At 43.8% G+C, this 21616-nt stretch overlaps 1 protein-coding gene and 1 pseudogene across 3 annotated transcripts in view; both read left to right on the plus strand.

Moving 5' to 3' along the window:
* shroom3 (shroom family member 3) overlaps positions 1-21616 on the plus strand; it is a 646471-nt gene that overhangs the window by 563087 nt on the left and 61768 nt on the right. For all 3 annotated transcript variants that reach the window (XM_085964404.1, XM_085964424.1, XM_085964414.1), the window contains one exon: positions 16970-17101. In XM_085964404.1, coding sequence (XP_085820530.1) covers positions 16970-17101 — 132 coding nt within the window. The remainder of the gene's footprint in view (positions 1-16969; positions 17102-21616) is intronic.
* Positions 12116-12188, plus strand: LOC147123051 (small nucleolar RNA SNORD36; annotated as a pseudogene).

Genomic DNA, 21616 nt, shown 5'->3' on the forward strand with positions numbered 1-21616 from the left:
GACTCTGACTCATTCTCCTAATTTGGAGTAATGACATAATCTCAAGTATTAAGGTGATGTTTTGTTTTACAAACTGATCCCCAAGTGATTTGTAGTTTAATCAGTTTGTTATTGCAGCCTCTGGAAACACTTAGCTCACAGTGCTTGTTAACTTTTGATGATGTAATTTAGCCTTGCTAAGCCTACTGACTAAATAATGAAATGGGTTGTCAGTCAGTTTTTCTGAAACAGATGCTGTGGGGGTAATTTTTATTTTGTGCAATAGTGTAAAACGGGTGATAGTGAATCAGCAGTCCGTTTTACATCTCTCACGATTTTTATTTCTGTTAAAGTCAAAGGAAATAAAAAGTCTAAATTACCCCGTGTCTTTTCAGCAAGTACGTTATCAAACGTGATTCCAAAAAGTTTGAAAAATGATCTGCCCAGAAATATGTTGTCTTGAGTTGCAAAAGTAATGATATTTACTGCAGTATATATGTGCCCTTTTGTTCCCTTTCTTTCTTTAAATCCGTGTTTAGGCTTGCCTTTGGTTTGTCACATTCTGTTTAAAATTGTATACACCCAGAGTCTGAGAATTAATCGCTGTGTGGTCTTTTCACCCTGGTCCCCAGACAGATTATCAGTGCAATGACATGTTGAATCCCAAAAGCCATTACATAGCAGAAAGTGGCATGAAATACTTCTATCGTTTTTGGAATATTTATGCATATTGCTATTTTTGTTTGTTCAACAGACATCACTCAAAATCTTCAGCCTGTACTTAACTTTCTATTAGAAAACATTCTGTAATTCCCATTTTTTGCAGTAAATTCTGATTTTAGATTATTTCTTGAAGTATCGAATTGCATGGGCTGGACATTGAATCAGTTTTACATTGGCCCAGAAATTCGGGCCGGAGGCTTCCCGCGGGTGCAAGCCTCCGACCTGCACTTATCTAGCACGCCGGCCGTTGTGCTGTGGGCCCGCGTGGAATTCCGATCCTGGGCCTGCTCCAACTGTCGGCGCGCAGTGCTTGCATATCCCAGGGGCACAGTTAGTTCAAAGCATCCCCTGGGATCATGTGGGCCACTGAGAGCCAATGGTAGCAGGGAATCTGTATTCATAGATTTGACAGGAAGACCTGTCAAATCTATGAATACAATTCGGCCCCAAAACATAACTAAAACTTCAAATAATTTTTTTTTAAAACATCACATTTTTTAAATAACTATAAATTACATAAATTTAAATTATTGTTTAAAATAGTTATTTTTTGAAAAAATTAATTACAGTTTCTAACAGGGCTAAAAATAAACTTACCTTTCTTTAAAGTATTTAAAAATAATAAACCTGTGGAAAAAATGTTTTAATTTCACTTAATTCACCACTTACCTTGTTAAAAGCAGGCCTTGCGACTGCTTTTTATAAGTGTAGCTGCTGGAGACTTACCCTCCCGGAAAAACCTAGAAAAAAACCGGAAGTTCCAGGCGTACGCGCTGCCTCTCCCTTACTTCAAGGGAACGGAAGTTCCGGTTTCCCACACATGCGTAGTGCATGCACGAAACCGGCACTTTCATTGGGCCTACACGTGAGTACCCAGCGCGTACTCACCCGTGGGGACCCGAAGTTCTGGCCCATTGTCTTTAACACTGGGCAATCAGGGAAGCACAGTCACTACACCTCACCTGCTGTCCAATTTCCCACTTCCTTTGACGGTACATATACATCCTCATGGTGCTGAAACTGAATAGGATGAACTACAGCTATTGTAGTCACATGCTGAGAAGTGTTTTAGATGATGTCAGATTAACCATAGGGAAAACTAGCAAATCTACAACCGGGTGCTCGTGGGAGGATCACATAGTCTCAAACTACAAGGGATATCTGAAGGAGGCCTTCGGTAGTGGCAGATGACAGGGATTTTAAAGGCAAGATGAGAGGATTGGACCAGGGTAAGGTTCTCCAAGGAAGAGAAGGTGTCAGAGAGACCATGCTTTTGTTACCTCTATATTTGACTATTCCAGTGCTCTCCTGGCCAGCGTCCCATCTTCCACCCTACATAAACTTGAGCTCATCCAAAACTCTGCTGCCCGTATCCTAACTCGCACCAAGTCCCGTTCACCCATCACCACGTTAAATGGAAGTTGTTGTTGTTGTTCCTGCCCAGCTCACTTGCTGGGAGCCAACCTCATCAACCTCGTTCTCATCCCATTGATGAGATTTGTTGATAAGGGCCACACCATCATCACAGTGGATTGGGCAGAGCAGGTGGTGGAAAGTACATCCAGCTGGGGAGGCTTCGATAAGGGGAAAAGTGTCACCACCTTTAAGCCAAGTTGCAGTCAAAGCCAGAATATCTACGATCAAGGTTGTGAATGGCAAGGGCCTTATTTGCAAGTGAATAGACATTCTAAAGGGAAATACGGAGAAGGTCCATCGGTAGAATCTAAGGGTGGTCGAGATCAATGGGATGAGAACGAGGTTGATGAGGTTGGCTCCCAGCAAGTGAGCTGGGCAGGAACAACAACAACAACTTCCATTTATATAGTGCTTTTAACGTGGTGATGGGTGAACGGGACTTGGTGCGAGTTAGGATACGGGCAGCAGAGTTTTTGGATGAGTTCAAGTTTACGGAGGGTGGAAGATGGGAGGCCGGCCAGGAGAGCACTGGAATAGTTGAGCCTGGAGGTAACAAAAGCATGGATGAGGGTTTCAGCAGCAGATGAGCGGAGATGGGCGATGTTACGGAGGTGGAAGTAGACGGTCTTGGTGATGGAGCAGATATGTGGCCGGTAAGGGAGGAGAATGGGGCAGTTGAGGTTGCTGTCCCTAAATTGACAAGACCCATCGAGGCACCAGTCACTATGTAGAATGTCGGAAGAGACACAGAGGGTAGCTGTGGGTTTATGCTTGAAGGATTCCAGCCTGAGACTGTCAAGAGCAGGAAGGCTGAGGAGGAGTGATGGGTTGGTGTAGGGTGGGCAAAGTACCCGAGAGGGAAAAAAGAAAGCAGAAAGAAGAGAGGAGAGGTCGCGAGAGAAAATAAAGAGCAATACATATAATGGGCTTGGGTCTGGAACAGCAGCCAAATGCACAGGCCAATGGACACAAAATCTATTACATAGGCATGGCAGAGATTAGGTGAGACACGTCACAGTCATCAACAAAGGACAGGGTGGAGATGATATGAAATAGTCCAAAGTTAAAGTCTGTGCTGAAATGAAGCATAGGTTTTCCTGAAAACAAGATCACATGTGCCAACAACAGGCCTCACAGAATTTTGCCACCTAGTCCTGGAATGGTATTGCATGCAAGCGAAAACACTGACTGCTCGTGTTCAGGCACAAATCAGTGAAATTGTGCAAACGAGAGGTTATTAAAGATCTGGCTCAACAGCGTATGGCAGCAGGCAGATGGAGGAATCATGATTGTGCGAAAATGTTGCTTTCTATTTTGCCGTGGGGATATCGGAGAGAAACAAGCGATTGGAAATGGGTACAGCACGATAACAGTCCAGTTCCAACCTGACCTATTGGTAGTACTCCGAGAGATGGATCCATTTTTTATATGCATTTTACCAGCATGTTCCCTGGCCAAGCTCAAAACTTTCGAGTCCAGAAACATTATATTCTATTTTACTGTTCCATGATCAGCTTGATAGAAGACAGATTTGAGCAATGCAGAATGAATTCTTGGCAATTTTTCCAATAATTGGCAGTGTTCCCTCCCTAGTCAAATGAATAACCAGCGTTAGAAAATTAATTCCTAAGTGAAAGATGAAATACAGATCCCAGTTAACAGTGAGGCCCTGACTCTTGACTTGGTTTTAATGCTTCTTTAATGTAATTACTTTCTGTCTGTGTTTCAATTAAAATTCGATTAATTGTGCCAGTTATTATGTCCGTGTATAATTGAGACACGGACTGCAGGAGTTGATTATAACAAGTCTTTACTGAATGGAGACAACCTGGAAACTAAAACTACAGAAGCCTGCTAGGGCCTTTTATACAGGGGTGGTCACTGCCGGTACTGCAGTCTGAGACCAGTTATTCCCTTAAAGGTACATACACAACAATTCCTCCCCTTTTAGATAAACAGTACATAACATGCATTTAACAACTAAATAATAACTAATTACAATTACGGTTGCTAGATACATTGGTTGAAGTTAAGCAATTATAAGTTCAGTCTTTGAGGAGGCTTCCTGATTCTGTCTGGATAACGCCTCTTTGGGATATCAGGTTCTTCTGGCAAGGTTGAGTCGGGATCAATGTCGTTGTTTGGTTCGTCTGCTTCCAATATCACCGATTCTGCGGTAGATGCAATTGGTACTTCGGTTTCATCGCCAGGTGTATCAGATCGTGGTGTGGAGTTGACGTTTTCCAGTGACTCTAGAATCTGGTCAGCATGGCGTCTTACAATGCTCTCTCCAACGTCCACGGTATACATTAGAGGTCCTTGCCGTGTACAGATCGTTCCTGGCTGCCATTTCTCTGTGCGGTAGTCCTGGGCCAAAACTGGTTGACCTATCTTAAAACTCCTGGTCGGCCTTTCATTCATATTCTGAAACTGCCTGTTCTCCACATCTCTTCTGATGTTTGGCTTAACCAAATCCAAGCGGCATCTTAGTCTTCGATTGAAGAACATCATGGCTGGAGTTTGGTTGGTAACCGCATGTGTCTCCGGTAGGCAAACAAGAAGTTATCCACCTTGTGTTGTAGGGGTATATCTTCATTACACATTGCCTTGATAGCCTTCTTGAATGTTTGAACAAACCTCTCGGCCAATCCATTAGTGGCTGGATGATATGGGGTGGATGTGTAATGCTTAACACCATTGTTCTTTAAGAACCTCCGGAACTCTTCAGACACAAACTGTGGTCCATTGTCAGAGCAAATCTGTTCAGGCAGCCCATTCCTGGCGAATATGGTTCGTAAGACTGAGATAGTTTTTTCTGTGGTGGTTGAGGACATTTTTATTACCTCTGGCCACTTTGAATGTGCATCCACCGCAATTAAAAACATCGAGTCCATAAAGGGACCAGCAAAATCAATGTGCACCCTTTGCCATGGAGATGAGGGCCACTCCCATGGATGTAGAGGGGCTTGTGGTGGGGCGTTTTGGACCTTCTGGCATCCTGTACAGCTCTTGGTCATCTCTTCGATTTCTCTATCGATTCCCGGCCACCACACAAATGCTCTGGCTAAGTTCTTCATTTTTACCCCTCCCAGATGACCCTCATGAAGCTCATTGAGCACTCTATCCTTCAATTTGGGTGGAATTACTACTCTGGATCCACACATCAAGGTTCCTCTGCACACTGACAGCTGTTCTCTTCTCGGCGAGAATGCTGGCAGCAGTGGTTCGCCATGTGCTGGCCATCCCTTCACCGTTAAATCATAGACCCAGGAGAGTATCGGGTCATTTCGTGTTTCCTTTTCTATGTATGCATTCATCACAGGGAGACATTCGACTATAGTCGAGTGGAATAACTCCACTGGATCCACTGCCAGTTCTTCTTCCACCGTCAGCAACGGTAGGCGCGACAATCCATCAGCATTCCCATGCTGTTTAGTTCCTTTGTACTCGATGTCATATTGGTGTGCCCCTAGGAAAAGGGACCACCTCTGTAGCCGTTGTGCCGTCATTATTGGTACGTCCTTCTGAGGGTTGAAAATGGAGACGAGAGGTTGATGATCAGTTAGTAGAGTAAATTTCTGACCGTGCAGGTAGTGATTGAACTTCTTCACCCCCCACACCAGGCTGAGGGCCTCTCTGTCAATCTGGGCGTAGTTATGCTCGGCTGAATAAGGGAACATCTATAATTATGGGGGATTTTAACTATCATTAATTGGACAAATCAAATTGGGCAGGGCTGCCTTGAGGATGAGTTCATTGAGTGTATTAGGGATGGGTTTCTTGAGCAGTATGTAACTGAACCGACCAGGGGGCAAGCAACCTTAGATCTGGTCCTGTGTAACGAGACAGGATTAATTAAAAATGTCCTAGTAAAGGATCCCCTTGGAATGAGTGACCATAACATGGTTGAATTCCATATTCAATTAGAGGGTGAGAAGGTTGGATCTCAAACAAGCGTGCTAAGCTTGACTAAAGGAGACAATGAAGGTATGAGAGCGGAATTGAGTAGAGTGGATTGGGAAAATAGATTAAAGGGTAAGACGATACATGATCAGTAGTGTACATTTAAGGAGTTATTTTACAAATTCCCCCAAAAATATATTCCACTGAGAAGAAAAGGGTGTAAAAGAAAAGACAGCCATCCGTGGCTAAGGAAAGAAATTAAGGATAGTATTCGACTAAAAACAAGGGCATATAAGGTAGCCAAATCTAGTGGGAGGATAGAGGATTGGGAAAACTTTAAAAGACAGCAAAAAATAACAAAAAGATTGATTAAGAAAGGGAAGATAGATTATGAAAGTAAATTAGCAAAACATATGAAAACAGATAGTCAGAGTTTTTATAGTTATATAAAAAGAAAAAGGGTGGCTAAAGTAAATGTTGGTCCCTTGGAGGATGAGACCAGGAAATTAATGGTGGGAAATATGGAGATGGCAAAAACACTGAATGAATATTTTGTATCAGTCTTTACAGTAGAAGACACTAAGAATATCCCAACGCTGGACAAACAGGGGGCTATGGGGAGGAGGAGCTAAACACGATCAAAATCACCAAGGAAGTGGTACTCGGTAAAATAATGGGACTCAAGGCGGATAAATCACCTGGACCTGATGGCTTACATCCTAGGGTCTTGAGGGAAGTGGCGGTAGGGATTGTGGATGCATTGGTACTAATTTTCCAAAACTCCCTGGACTCGGCAAAGGTCCCGGCAGACTGGAAAACTGCTAATGTAACACCCTTATTTAAAAAGGGCAGTAGACAGAAGGCTGGAAACTATAGACCGGTTAGCCTAACATCTGTGGTAGGTAAAATTTTGGAGTCCATTATTAAGGAGACAGTAACAGGACATTTGGATAATCATAATTTAATACGACAAAGTCAGCATGGTTTTATGAAGGGGAAGTCACGTTTGACAAATTTGCTGGAGTTCTTTGAGGAAGTAACATATAGGGTGGATAAAGGGGAACCAGTGGACGTAGTGTATTTAGACTTCCAAAAGGCATTTGACAAGGTGCCACACAAAAGATTATTGCTTAAGATAAAAAATCACGGGATTGGGGGTAATATTCTGGCATGGATAGAGGATTGGCTATCTAACAGAAGGCAGAGAGTTGGGATAAATGGTTCATTCTCAGACTGGCAATCAGTAACTAGTGGTGTTCCGCAGGGGTCAGTGCTGGGCCCCCAACTCTTTACAATCTATATTAACGATTTGGAGGAGGGGACCAAGTGTAACATATCAAAGTTTGCAGATGATATTAAGATGGGAGGGAAAGTAGTGAGTGAGGAGGACATAAAAAACCTGCAAGGGGACATAGACAGGCTAAGTAAGTGGGCAGAGATTTGGCAGATGGAATACAATACTGGAAAGTGTGAGGTTATGCACTTTGGCAGGAAAAATCGTAGAGCAAGTTATTATCTTAATGGCAAGAAACTGGAAAGTACTGAAGTACAAAGGGATCTGGGGGTCCTGGTGCACGAAACTCAAAAGGTTAGTATGCAGGTGCAGCAAGTGATTAAGAAGGCCAATGGAATGTTGGCTTTCATTGCTAGGGGGATAGAATATAAAAATAGGGAGGTATTGCTTCAGTTGTACAAGGTATTGGTGAGACCGCACCTGGAATACTGCGTACAGTTTTGGTGTCCATACTTAAGAAAGGACATACTTGCTCTCGAGTCAGTACAAAGAAGGTTCACTCGGTTAATCCCGGGGATGAGGGGATGGACATATGAGGAGAGGTTGAGTAGATTGGGACTCTACTCATTGGAGTTCAGAAGAATGAGAGGCGATCTTATTGAAACATATAAGATTGTGAAGGGGTTGGATCGGGTGGATGCGGGGAGGATGTTCCCGATGATGGGTGAAACTAGAACTAGGGGGCATAGTCTTAGAATAAGGGGCTGCTCTTTCAAAACTGAGATGAGGAGGAACTACTTCACTCAGAGGGTGGTAGGTCCATGGAATATGCTGCCCCAAAAAGCTGTAGAAGCTACATCATTACATAAATTTAAAACCGAAATAGACAGTTTCCTAGAAGTAAAGGGAATTAAGGGTTACGGGGAGCGGGCAGGAATTTGGACATGAGTCTAGGTTCGGAGCGGTCATGGCCCTGTGGGTAGCGGAGCGGGCCCAGGGGCCGTGTAGTCCGATCCTGCTCCTATTTTGTGTGTCTAATTCTGTTAGATTCAGGGGATGGTTCTGTGATAGTGGATTGGCGGTTAGGATCAGATCAGCCATGATCTTATTGAATGGCGGAGCAGGCTCGAGGGGCCGATTGGCCTACTCCTGCTCCTATTTCTTATGTTCTTATGAAGTTAACGAGCGTGACGCAAAAGCTATCGGCCTCTCTGAACCATCAAGGAATTTATGTGACAGTACCGCCCCAACACCGTAGGGAGATGCACCACACGCCAGTCTTATCGGTAGTGATGGGTTGTAGTGAGCCAATACTTCTCTTGCAGTGATTAGGTCCTTACTCTTCTGAAAGGCCCACTTACATTCATCGCTCCATTTCCATGCTACTCCCGTTCGTAGTAGGGCATTCAGTGGATGCAGAATTGTGGACAAATTCGGCAAAAACTTACGGTAGTAATTCACCAATCCGAGGAATGACCTCAGTTGCGACACATTTTCAGGCGCTGGAGCCTTAACTACCGCTTCAATTTTGTCAGGGGACTTATGCAAGCCCTCTTCATCAATCACGTGGCCACAATACGATATCTGTTTCTTAAAAAACTCGCACTTAGGGCGATTGGCTCGTAGCCCATGTTCACGTAGTCTAGTGAGCACCTGCTCTAGGTTGGCAAGGTGTTCACTGTCATCTTCACCTGTCACTAGGATGTCGTCCAAGTAACACTGAGTCCCCGGAATCCCTTGCAGGACTTGTTCCATCGCTCTTTGCCATATCGCCGGAGCTGATGCTACTCCGAATACCAGTCGATTATACTGGTAAAGACCTTTGTGAGTGTTTATCGTGAGATACTTCCTAGAGGATTCTTCAACCTCCATCTGCAAATATGCTTGTGCTAGGTCAATTTTTGTAAAACGCTTCCCTCCAGATAGTGAGGCGAAGATATCTTCTATCCTTGGAAGAGGATATTGTACTGTGTGAAGGACTGGGTTCACCGTCACCTTGAAGTCCCCACAGATGCGAACCTTCCTTGGCTCCTCAGACTTATTGTTTAACGTTTTCTTCATGACAGGAACGATGGGTGTCGCCCACTCGCTCCAGTCTACCTTAGATAACACGCCTGCATTCTCCAGCTCTGCCTCGACGGCTGGGCGAATTGCATATGGCACCGGTCTTGCTTTGAAAAACTTGGGAATTGCATTCTCCTCTATTTTTATCGAGGCGGTTACGCCTTTAAAAGTGCCCAGTTCTTGTTGAAATACCTCTTTGGGCGTCAGCTAAGATTGTTGACAATCGTCCAGGAGTGACGTCGTCATCCTTTTTACCAGCCACCGTCAGTGCCTGAATGGAGTGCCAGTCTAAACTTATCTTTCTGATCCATTCACGTCCCAATAACGGTGGTCCACCATCTTGCAGAATGTAGAGATACAATTTCTGTATTTTCTTGCCGTTGTATTCGACAGGCACCCTTATTTTTCCTCTGGGGTATACTTTTTGCCCCGTATACGTCCTCAAGACAATGGATGTCTCTCTCAAGGGTATGTGTGAGAATAGCCGCTCGTAGTCTCATCGATTCATGACGGTTAGAGCTGATCCTGTATCCAATTCCATTTTGACTTGGGACCCTGCTATCGTGAGGGTGACCCAAATGGTTCGGTGATCCTCTTTTGCAATTACGTTGTGAAGTTTGAGACAGCTTAGTCTCTTGTTCCCGGATTCACTATCACTCATCTGGTCTTCGGAACTACTGTCCGTCATCTTTTGTACTTTCCTGTACGGTTCCTTAGTAGCCTTTTTGTTGTCGTTGGTCTTCTTCCCAGACCTGCAAACTCGTGCAATGTGTCCCATCTTTCCGCATTGCCTGCATATTTTGTCCTTGGACCAGCAGTCCTCTGGTCATGGTTTGTTCTGCCGCAGCGATAACATTTTGCAAATCCCCGTGTCATTTCATGGGAGCCGTATTCCTGTGCCTTTTGTTGTATTTCCGCAGCTCCCCTTGCTGCTGCTTCGTACGATACTGCGACGCTGAAAGCCTTATCTAGCGTCAGCTCTTTCTCTGAGAGTGACCTCTTCTGGGTTCCTTCACTCAGGAGTCCACAGACAAATTTGTCCCGTAAGGTATCTGCCAGTCCTGCTCCGAACTGGCAGTGCTTTGATAGCTTGCGTAGTTCCGTAAGGTAATCAGCATTGCTCTCATTTTTATGCTGATTTCTCCTGTGGAATTTAAATCTTTCTGCTATCAACAGCGGTGTAGGATTTAGGTGTTCCTGTAGGATAGCAACAATTTCGTTAAAACTCTTCGCCTTCAGTTTAGCTGGAGTAATCAGGTCCCGCAATAGGCCGTACATTCTTGCGCCCATTAAATTTAGCAATACCGATGCCTTTTTCTCAGGCTATTTCGTTTGCCTCGCAATATACCTCGACTCTTTCCACATACGTGGTCCAGTCTTCTATTGCATTATCGAAGGCAGTGATATCGCCAGTCTTTGGCATCTTGAAAATCTAAGATGGCGCCTCCCGCGCTTTGCCTTCGTCCCCGATGGATCAAAATGGCGCCTCCCGCGCTTTTCCTTCTTCCCCGCCGAGTTAAGATGGCGCCTCCCGCGCTTTCCCGCCGCTGCCGCTGCTGCAAACGCTGTTGCTGGCGATTATATTTATTTTACTGTCCTGTAATGGCGACACCCTATGGTCTTCGCGCCTCCCCGATCGCTGCTGCCAACGCCGCTCTCCGCGGTATTTTAATTTTTCTATCGCGCTTCAATATTTGCTCCATTAATTGAAGAACCGCTCCCGTCGTGGAGCGGACCCTCTGGGACACTTCCCTCCCTCTTCTTAGGTCCGAACGCTGCCCGGCTGCGAAGCTCCAGCCGCGCCCTGTGTGCTCCACCCTCTCTCTCTCTCTCTCTCTTTGCTTCCCGACTCGCTGCCCGGCCCCGTTGCAGAGCCACCCGATCGAGCTGTAGCCCGCCGCAGCCCAGGAAGGATCAGTGCACTACCTGCCACCAGCCCGATTCGCTGGGAAACCACAGACTGGAGACCAAACCTGGCTCTCGACGGTCTCTCCTGCACTTTTCAATTTGATGATTTGGAGGGCGGTTGCCCACGGTCAACGCCCGTTTCTCGAGTTTCTTTGGATTTTTTTTTTCTTCTGGCTTCGACCTTCAATAACGTCGTCTGAGGTACTGCCGAGTTGCAGGTAAGTTCGTTTCTTACTTGTCGCCAGTATTATGTCCGTGTATAATTGAGACACGGACTGCAGGAGTTGATTATAACAAGTCTTTACTGAATGGAGACAACCTGGAAACTGAAACTACAGAAGCCTGCTAGGGCCTTTTATACAGGGGTGGTCACTGCCGGTACTGCAGTCTGAGACCAGTTATTCCCTTAAAGGTACATACACACCAGTGACATAAATTGACCTGAAAGGCCAAATTATATTGGCATTTGTGTCACAAAAAATAACAGGAGTTTGGAAATTACCTGTTCTATTTATTTTTAATTGAGACCTAGGCGAAGGGCAAAGGACAGTGTCGAACTTGACCAATAGCGAAAAGAGTAGGAGGGATCTCTCTGGATTTCCCTCCACTTCTTCACCTCTCTTTCCACTTTAAAAAAACCAATTTCTTTGACCATGCTTTCGGTCCCAACTCAATCTCTCCCTTCCTGGCTTAGTAACCATTTTCCTTGCGCCCATTTATGAAGTAACATGGGACATTTTTTTACATTAAAGGTGTTATATAAATGTTGGAAGAGGATGTAAATAAAGAAGTAGTGGCTTATTGATACCAAGATTGCCTTTTGAAACCTGTACATTGTAGAAAGAGAAGGCCAAGAGAAGGAAGGAGTACCACAGTTTTGAGAAATAGTAGGAGATGATGCAATGAATCTTTCTGAAATTAATATGAATTTCAGCAATGTGCTTTCTACCATTGATTCTGTAAAATAAGGTAAATAAATTGAAATTTGAGGAAATACTTACTCTCTGCAAAGTTTGTAAACCTTCCTATTTTAACCTAAAGACATGAGAGAACTTTTATCAATATTTTAAAATATCAATGTCAACTTGCATTTGTACAGCACTTTTAATGTAGAAGGTGCTTCACAGCAGTGTAAGGAAAGTTTAAATGCCCAGTTATAGTGTCATTTTTGCATTCCTGGGAAGTGGTTTCCATTTCACAGCAATGCAACAATGATCGTATAACTCTTGAGCCTAGTCCTGACTTTGGAGGAGAGTTGCATGAGACTGTATGGAGGAGGCAGTCTTGCACTGCTTGGGTTTAACACTGCACCGACTATTAATTCCAATCTAAGTATGCCAAGGGGTCGAACGAACTACCTAAATGTAACCAGAGTTTATTTAAATATGTGGAGGAAGCAGTTTAATAGTCAAAAGCAGAGCTTTGCGTGTTTACCCCAGAATTGGGGTGTTCCACAGCTACGATCAGTTGTATCCCGCATGGTGTTTCGATGACTTGTTCGAATGGAGGCACCTGCTTCCAACAGCTCAAAACCTGCATCAAATTCAGAGGCAAGCGGCAAAGATACGCCCCAATAATCTGTGCTCTCCTCAGTAGTATGACTTCAAAATGTGTGTGGGCCCTGTAATTCCAGTGCGTGCCAGTATTGTATTTCATGCCTGTGGTGCACAAAGGGGAAAATAGAACTTCAAAAAGCATGAGGCATAAATCTATTTCCAGAGGCCCCTACCATCTTTTATTCTTGGTGGTCCAGCACTATTGCTTTGCTGGAAAATGTATGAAAACAGATTTATTTTAAGAATCATTTAGCAAACCTCTAAACTGATGCACTCTTTGAGGTATATTGTGCTTTGGTGCAGTTGCAGTGAAGCACAAGTTGTACAGGGTAAACTACCCTTTATCCGAACTTCCGAAAACCGAAACCCTCTAAAAACCGAAGGTTTTTTCGGTCAGCGTAAGTCGTGCGCACGACATGACCAGAGTGGCGCACGACTTACGCTGAGCAGGGCAGAGTGTCACTGAGTTCCCTCCTGGGTAGGAGATTGCAAGCCTAGCCGGATAAGGGATAGTGTAGCATTTTTCCGCACTTCTGAAAACCGAAATCGTTCAGCGTAAGTCGTGCGCACGACCCCGCCCCCTTTCGGATAAGATATAGTGTACCAGCCTTTATCCGCACATCCGAAAACAGAAAACCTCTGAAAGCCGAAAGTGGCGCAAAACATGACCCGACGCTGCCGATGCTTGACCCACGCAGGTGATATCCTTTATCCGCACTCCCGAAAACCGAATTAATCTGAAAACCGAAGTGTTTTCGCTCAGCGTAAGTCGTGCGCACGACCCCGACCCCCCGCCGACCCCCACCCTTGCCCCCCCCTGACCACGACCCCCCTGCCGACCCCGACCCCCCGCCAACCCCCACCCTTTCGGATAAGGGATAGTGTATCCTTTATCCGCACTCCCGAAAACCGAATTACTCTGAAAACTGAAGTGTTTTCGCTCACCTTCCGAAATCCGAAATTTTCCGAAAACCGAAACACGGCTGGTCCCGAGGTTTTCGGATAAAGGATAGTCTACCTGTATTACTGCAGCAAAGCCCTCTTTAGAAATCAAACCTATGTTTTAAGTCTTCTGTTTTTTTTTTAAAGTGATGGGAGAGAAATTCCGTATCGCCCCGTTTGGGGCACAATTATCGTCTGGGCGCAAAGTTTAGCGCCTGGCGCTAATTATCGCCTCTGACTGCAAACTTGGCTTTTATCGCCCCCGGAGGTGATTGGAGCGCTAAATCAGACACTGCACACCTCTCTTAAGGTGCTAACGCCGAGGAGCAAGGCGCTACCTCAGCGCGCTGGCGAAGCTCATGTGATGTCAGTTAGCAATGGAACACAGACAGTGGCGCCGGCCAGTTCTTAAAGAGGAGGATCAATCTTGCTCTCCATCCACACCCTGCTCATTGCAGCCTTGAATCTCGGCCTGGAGAGACCTGTACATCAAATCTGTTGGAAAGAACAATGGAGAGGCCAGGGAAAGAGCTCAGAGTGCAGCCCCCATAGTCTCTTCTAAATTGATGCAAGGAAGATCAAATCAGAAAGAACCTACAAAGTGCTGCTCAGTACCCAAAACTCCTCAACACTGCTTTGAATATTTCCTGCAGTGTCTCTCACTTGGAATGTGTGGTGCAAAAATTTCCCCGACAAAAAAAGGCAGGAAGCAGTCGCCTATAAATAGCGCTCCCCCAAAGCTTTGCAGAACACCTCCATTCAGTCCGTAAGGGTGACCCCGAGCTTCCGGTCGCCTGTCATTTTAATTCACCGCTCCATTCCCACTCGGACCTCACCGTCCTTGGCCTCTTGCATTGTTCCACGGAAGCTCAACGTAAACTCGAGGAACAGCACCTCATCTTCCGATTAAGCACTTTGCAGTCTTCCGGACTCGATATCGAGTTCAACAATTTCAGATCATAACCTTGGCCCCTATTACATTTTTACTTTTTTTTTCCCCACCCCTTTGTTTTGGGTTTTCCCTCCCCCCACCTTTCCTCTTTTTTTTTTACATGGCAGCTGTCTCTCATTCTGCCAGTACATTTCACACCTAATCTGAGCCGTCTTTTGTCTCTTTACTAGTCCTATCACCATCTCGTCTCGTTTTGAATACCTCTTAATGTCTCTTCACTTCTTTTGTTCTCTCCCCAGCCCTGCCTTTCGATCTATTTCATTTCCTTTCCAGTTTTGAAGAAGGGTTTCGACCCGAAATGTCGATTCTAATTTCTCTCCACGGATGTTGCCTGGCCTGCTGAGTTTTTCCAGCATTTTCTGTTGTTATTTCGGATTTCCAGCATCCACAGTATTTTGCTATCGTTGGGTGTTACCGCGTCGACTGCCTGTTATGCGCCCCACCCGATAGTCAGTTCCATTGACTATGTAACAGGTGGCCGAAGCAATACTGTCTGTTTTCTACCCCTCTGTCTTAGATGGACATTTTGCTGAGGCACTGGAGTTACGCTGACGCTAATGGAGCTTTGGCTTAGGATGAATCAGCACTTTGAAAAGAAACGCTAAAGAAAATTGGGGGGAAAGCGGAGAAAAAAGGAAACCAATTTTTAGGAAGTGATTTTTATATTGAGCACTTTTTGACTTTTGTCTTGTATAGTTTAATAACCAAACAGTATGTACATTGTAAAAATTTCTTCATGTTGCCCAGCAGCCAGAGAGTTAAGCTATTTAGCAGCTTTTAAATAAAGCAGTCTGTGGCTTTAACTCCGTGCTCCTGGTTTTCATCTTACCAAAGAGTACATTTCTGTAGTAGATCAAAAGTATTTCCACTTTATTATCACAATCGCCTATCTGAATTATCAAGCAATAACTTTAAAGTATTGCTTAGAACACTGCTCAGTCGAGCCACTGAAGCTACAATTTATTCAGGCAATTAAAAGTTCAATCGTTCTTTTTTACTGTTAATAAATTTGAAGGAAAAATCAAAAAGCTGTCACTCCCAAATTACATTTTCTTTAGAAACTCCAAAGGGAAAGTTGTAAATGATTTTATTTTAATTTGAATGAGATGATTTGTGTATTTTCTTTTTTATTGATCAGATCCACACTCTGCTGTTCTCCTATCAAAAGTAAAGGTCTGTAGGGAGAACCGCCTGGCTGTTGGTGTGGTGCTTATTGGTCTAGTTTACTGACCATTAGCTACCCTTTGTAGTCCCAAAGTGCACTTCGATGTGATTGACCAAGCAATGTTTCCATCCTAAAGATGTTTTCAGTCCCTTTGGGTTATACTCGCATCACAAGTGGTATTCACCATAATCAACATTTTGAAAAATGAAGCTTACGATGTAGCTTTAAGAACAGTTGATATTAACTGGGATCTTTCCTGCAAGTGATTGGCTTTTGCTTCGTATCACCATCTGGTGGCAAAGCCACCAAAAACATATCACCTGGGGAATTATCGACAGTTTTCCACATTCAATTGCTTGATAGCAACTCTACTCCTTGTCTGACAGAACTTTTTGCTACCTAGTGGTTGTTACTGAAAGATCAGTATTTTTTAGTGACACCATCTTCAGAGTTGTCCTTATTTTGACTGTTAGCAGTTACCAAAGAGATGGGAGCCAACATATTTAATGCGGCAGCAAGGCTTACAGGCAGTTTCAATCGCCTTTCAGTTTCAGGATCAGGTGAGGTATCCTGCATACGAGTTGTTGTTTTTCTCAGTGCTGTTTTCTATCCTGTTCTTGTTGTTAGAGTAGACCATGACTGGAAGTGGAATAGAATACAACATTCCTAGAAGAATGAAGCATTCCTTTTTCATGGGAGGGGACAGATTTTTTTTTTTTTAACAGCACACAATTGGAGATGGGCTTCTAATTCTAACTTGGTTTAAACCAAGTATAGAATCTGTGATGAAGTGACAGGGTTTATTGTAAAACATGGATTCTGACTGGGCAAGCTGAAGCATGATTATTTCAGAATGCTAGAGTCTCTTAATTTCCTGTAGTTTCCTACAGCCTGTTTTAAATGTTTCTCTGCTCTGAAAATGGTGCTTGTTTGGCAGAAGCACAAAAAATTCAGGAAAACGTGTAAAGCTCCTTTTTGTATGTCAACAAATATAGCAAAAAAGTGAACCTGAAAATTAATCACTGGAGAGAATACACAAACAAGTAAAACTGTCAGTCGGACTTGCCTTTTGTTTATTACTGTTATTCTGTTGCTAAAGCTACGTTTTGTTTTTTCTCTGTTCACAGGCGGACTGAACCCACAGCCCGACCTCACTCCTGGCATTCTACAAAATTAGTGGAAAACCAACCAGATTCAAGCATGATGCAAATATCTCAGGGCACGATCAGCACTCCTTGGCACCAAACCTACCATTCCAGGTTAGTAGGGGTCCAGTTTATTGCTGTGGCAACTGAAGAATCTGCTATTTTCTTCTGTCCTACAAAGCCAGTTTGAACCAAAAAAAAACCTATCTTCAAAGCAGATTTAATTCTGTTTTACATGCGGTAATGGAGTGGCAGATTTAACAGCAGACTTTTTACAACCTCGACTTCCACCAATAGAGGAATATTTCATGGCACTGGCTAAAAATACTGATAGTTATTTTTATTACTTTAACCACTTACAGACATTCAGTAAATTTTCATTAATGTTTTTGAATTAAAGGTTTCGAGAATTCTAAAATGCCCCTTGTAAAATCTGTAAAAAGATATATATTGCAGTTAATGCCTTCTCCCCAGTGTCGGCATAAAAAAAGACCCTCCAGCAACATTTTTTCTATTTAGACACATCACTTTCATCTTCTCCCCACCCCAAACATGCACACTCTCGGGATGGATCATAAAATAATTATGTTAACAATCATCAAAGACATTTAATTACTTATAAATTTAGCTACATATACTTTAATTGGCATATATGCTGTCTTGAGATGGATGTTAACTTCACACCACTAGGGTTAAGCCAGTTGGGCAGCACAGCTGGGGGGGCGGGGGTTGGGGATTGGGCTGGAGTGAGAATCCCTCTCTTAGTGCAGGATCTTTGCAATGGAATGTGTTCAGTTACACTGATTTCCTAAGTCTTTATTTCTATGCCAGCACTGATGCATCTAATTTGTACTTGTATGTCTCATTTCGTTGTGAGCCCCCTAAATTTCTGGAGGAGACATTTTGTATTTCAATCATATGTCTCCCTCAAATTTTCTCACCACCTCTCCTAATTTCCTCCCTCCTATGAGCATGCTTTTCTAATTGCGTGTTATTAACCTGGAAGGTTAACCTTATTGCAGCAGACATAATAGGAAATTAAATAGACTTATTTTAAAGGGGGAACTAAATATCGGTATTTTAGGCTCTTGTAGGATGTACATGTAGCAAATCTAATTTATTTTTTGTTAAATTGACACATTGCAGAGACAAAAGTTGTTATTTAGATGTCTGAAGTATTCCTTATCTTTACAAGTGAATTTAATTTGGTTTATATTATTACGTACTTTATATTTAGAAATGGACAGAAATACATCTTGGAGATGGCATTGAAATGAGAGATTTCTTGCCAACATAGTATCAAAGCTTTATTCTGTTTTATCTGGGCCTATGCAGTGCACATTGACTGGTGACATTGCTATCTTGCACTTGCAGTTAAGCAATGTTATTTGGAACCTAAGCAAGGACAGGATAGATGACCCCTTGCTTCAGGTTGGTGAGGTGTCACTACCGTGGGGTTGCATTTCTGTTTGATTTTCTCACAGAAAACAAATGTCTCTGCTGCTGTGTTGAACTGAGGTTTCTGCTAATACTCCCTATGGTTTGGCACTATCTACATATTTTTAATAGATTAGGTGAATGCGCAGCTTTGTTTGCTAAAGTGTGGACTGTTGCCATTGTTGCATTGCATACTTCGACAAACGTTTGCACCTGTGTACTTGCCAAGTTCCTTTTCGCACTGTGTTTTAATGCCACCTTGTAATGGTGAGTTTGCTTAATTTGTGGCAGTCACAGGTGCAAACTAATTGCGTAATAATAGAAGCAATTTTAAATATTATTTGGGTACAGGTTCGTTGGAGACCAAGCAATAAATGGAAGATGTTAGGATTTCTTTCATTTTCTGAGTGGTAAATTAACACTTGAAAATGAAAACAATGAGCAAACAACTATGTTAAAAAAATCGACTTTTCTGGCTAAACTTATTTTCCTAAATCACACTATTCTTTCTTGGCTTGCAATTTAATATTTTATTGGAACAAAATGAAATCCAGTTTCAAAAAGTATTGAATATCTTTTTGCATTAGCTATTGACAGCCAGTGTGATGGCAGGGTTGTAGTGTCCGAGGATCAATAATACTCAGACTGCAGGAGAACAATAAAACAGGTATTTACTGAACAGAGAGTAATTCAAGACTGAAATACAGAAGCCTGCTATGGCTTTATATACAGGGGTGGTCACTGCCGGTACTGCAGTATAGAATCAGTTCTTCTCTTAAAGGCACATACACAACAATTCCTCCCCTTTTAGATAAACAGTACATAACATTCATTTAACAACTAAATAATAACTAATTACAATTACAATTTTCTCTGTACTATATACATCAACTGAAATAATCATTTATAAGTTCATTCTTTGAGGAGGCTTCCTGATCCTAACTGGATAGCGCCTTTCTCGAGTATCCTGTTCTTGCGGCGGAGTTGATTCTGGCTCATTGTCATTGGTTGGTTCGTCAGCTTCCAATACTACTGCTTCTGAGGTAGACGCAATCTGTACTTCGGGTTGATTACCAGGTGCACCTGCTCGTGGTATGGGTTTGGCTTGTTCCTGTGACTCTAGAATCTGGTCAGCATGGCGTCTCACGATGCTCTCTCCAACATCCACTGTGTACATTAGTGGTCCCTGCTGTATGCATATCGTTCCTGGCTGCCATTTTTCTGTTTGGTAGTCGCGGGCCAAGACTGGTTGCCCTATCTTGAAGCTCCTGGTTGGCTTCTCATTTATGTGCTGGAATTGCTTATCCTCAACATCTCGTCTTATGTTTGGTTTGAGCAAATCCAGGCGACATCTTAGCCTTCGGTTGAAGAACATTATGGCTGGAGCTTGGTTGGTGAAGCAAACAAGAAATTATCCACCTTGTGTTGTAGTGGTATGTCGTCATTATGCATTGCCTTTATGGCCTTTTTAAAGGTCTGAACAAACCTGTCAGCCAATCCATTTGTGGCTGGATGATATGGGGCAGATGTGTAATGTTTCACCCCATTATTCCTCAGAAACCTCCGGAAATCCTCGGACACAAACTGTGGCCCATTGTCGGAGCAAATCTGTTCTGGCAAGCCATTCCTGGCGAAGATGGTCCGTAGGACTGCAATAGTTTTCTCTGTGGTGGTGGAGGACATTTTGATGACCTCTGGCCATTTCGAATGGGCGTCCACAGCGATTAGGAACATTGAGTCCATAAATGGACCAGCAAAATCAATGTGTACCTGTTGCCATGGAGATGAGGGCCACTCCCATGGATGTAACGGGGCCTGTGGTGGAGCGTTTTGGACCTTCTGGCATCCTGTGCATCTCTTGGTCATATCCTCGATTTCTTTATCGATTCCCGGCCACCACATAAACGCCCTGTGCGCTCCACCCTCTCTCTCTTTTCCTCCCGACGACGCTGCACGGCCCCTTTGTAGAGCCGCTCGATCGAGCCCGCGCCCGCTGCAGTCCGGAAAGGTCAGCGCACTACCTGCTACCAGCACGACTTGCTGGAACACCTCGACTGGGGAGCCAGGCCCAGCTCTCCACAGCCTCCCCTGCAACTCTCCGATGGATCCCTGGGCGGTTGCCCGCGGTCGACGCCTGCCGTTCTGACTTGGACCTCCAAGAAGCTTCTCTTCAGGGAAAAGATCCCCGTGAGGTGATGCAGTACTGCAGGTGAGTTCAAACCTGCCCGTCGCCAGTGTAGTGTCCGAGGATCAATAATACTCACTGCAGGAGAACAATAAAACAGGTATTAACTGAACAGAGAGTAATTCAAGACTGAAATACAGAAGCCTGCTATGGCTTTATATACAGGGGTGGTCACTGCCGGTACTGCAGTATAGAATCAGTTCTTCTCTTAAAGGCACATACACAACAAGGGTCTTAATAACTTTTGCCTTTAGTGTCACTGGGTTGGGTAAGACAAAAGTCATCGCTAGGTCCTGCTCCTGATCACACTCCAATGGCTTTTCCAGAATTGATTTTGGGATTGGATTTTGTTGTGATGTCCCACATGGTCCAACAAACTCACACTTGAAGAATGACCATTTGGGCGAGGTAGCGGATGGCCTCTGCAGCCTGTGAAGCTGTATCTTAGGTCACTGCTTTGAAAGGAGGAGGGTAATAGGGAGCCAGTGCACTACAGTCATTGATGCACTTGGCCCAATCCACTTTTATAGTGTTGCACGGTTTCTCATCATCTGAGATTTTAAAATGTTAAAAGGATCTGATGGGGTAGATATGGAGAAACTATTTCCTCTGGTGGGCGAATCAAGGACAAGGGCACATAATCTTCTAATTAGAGCTAGGCCATTCATGAGTGCAGTATAAATCTGGAAAACTCTCCCCCAAAAGACTGGAGGCTGGGTCAGCTTTCAAGCCTGAGATAGATAGATTTTTGTTCGGTGAAGGTATCAAGGGATATCAAGCAAAGACAGGAAAATGGAGTTGAGGTGCAAATCAGCCATCATCTAATTGAATGGCGGAACAGGCTCGAGGGGCTAAATGCCCTACTCCAGTGCCTTACATTCCTAGAATCTGTTTCATATTATGGAACACTGATAAGCCCTAGCCAGATTACAATAGACATCAAACGGTGTTTTGGGAAATTAAATACACTATCCCGGTTACCTTCATTATAGTTGAACACAACACCC

The sequence above is a fragment of the Somniosus microcephalus genome, chromosome 2 (assembly GCF_052327205.1).
Source record: "Somniosus microcephalus isolate GS21.2 chromosome 2, FLI_Smic_1.0, whole genome shotgun sequence".
NCBI classification, from domain to species: Eukaryota; Metazoa; Chordata; class Chondrichthyes; order Squaliformes; family Somniosidae; genus Somniosus; species Somniosus microcephalus.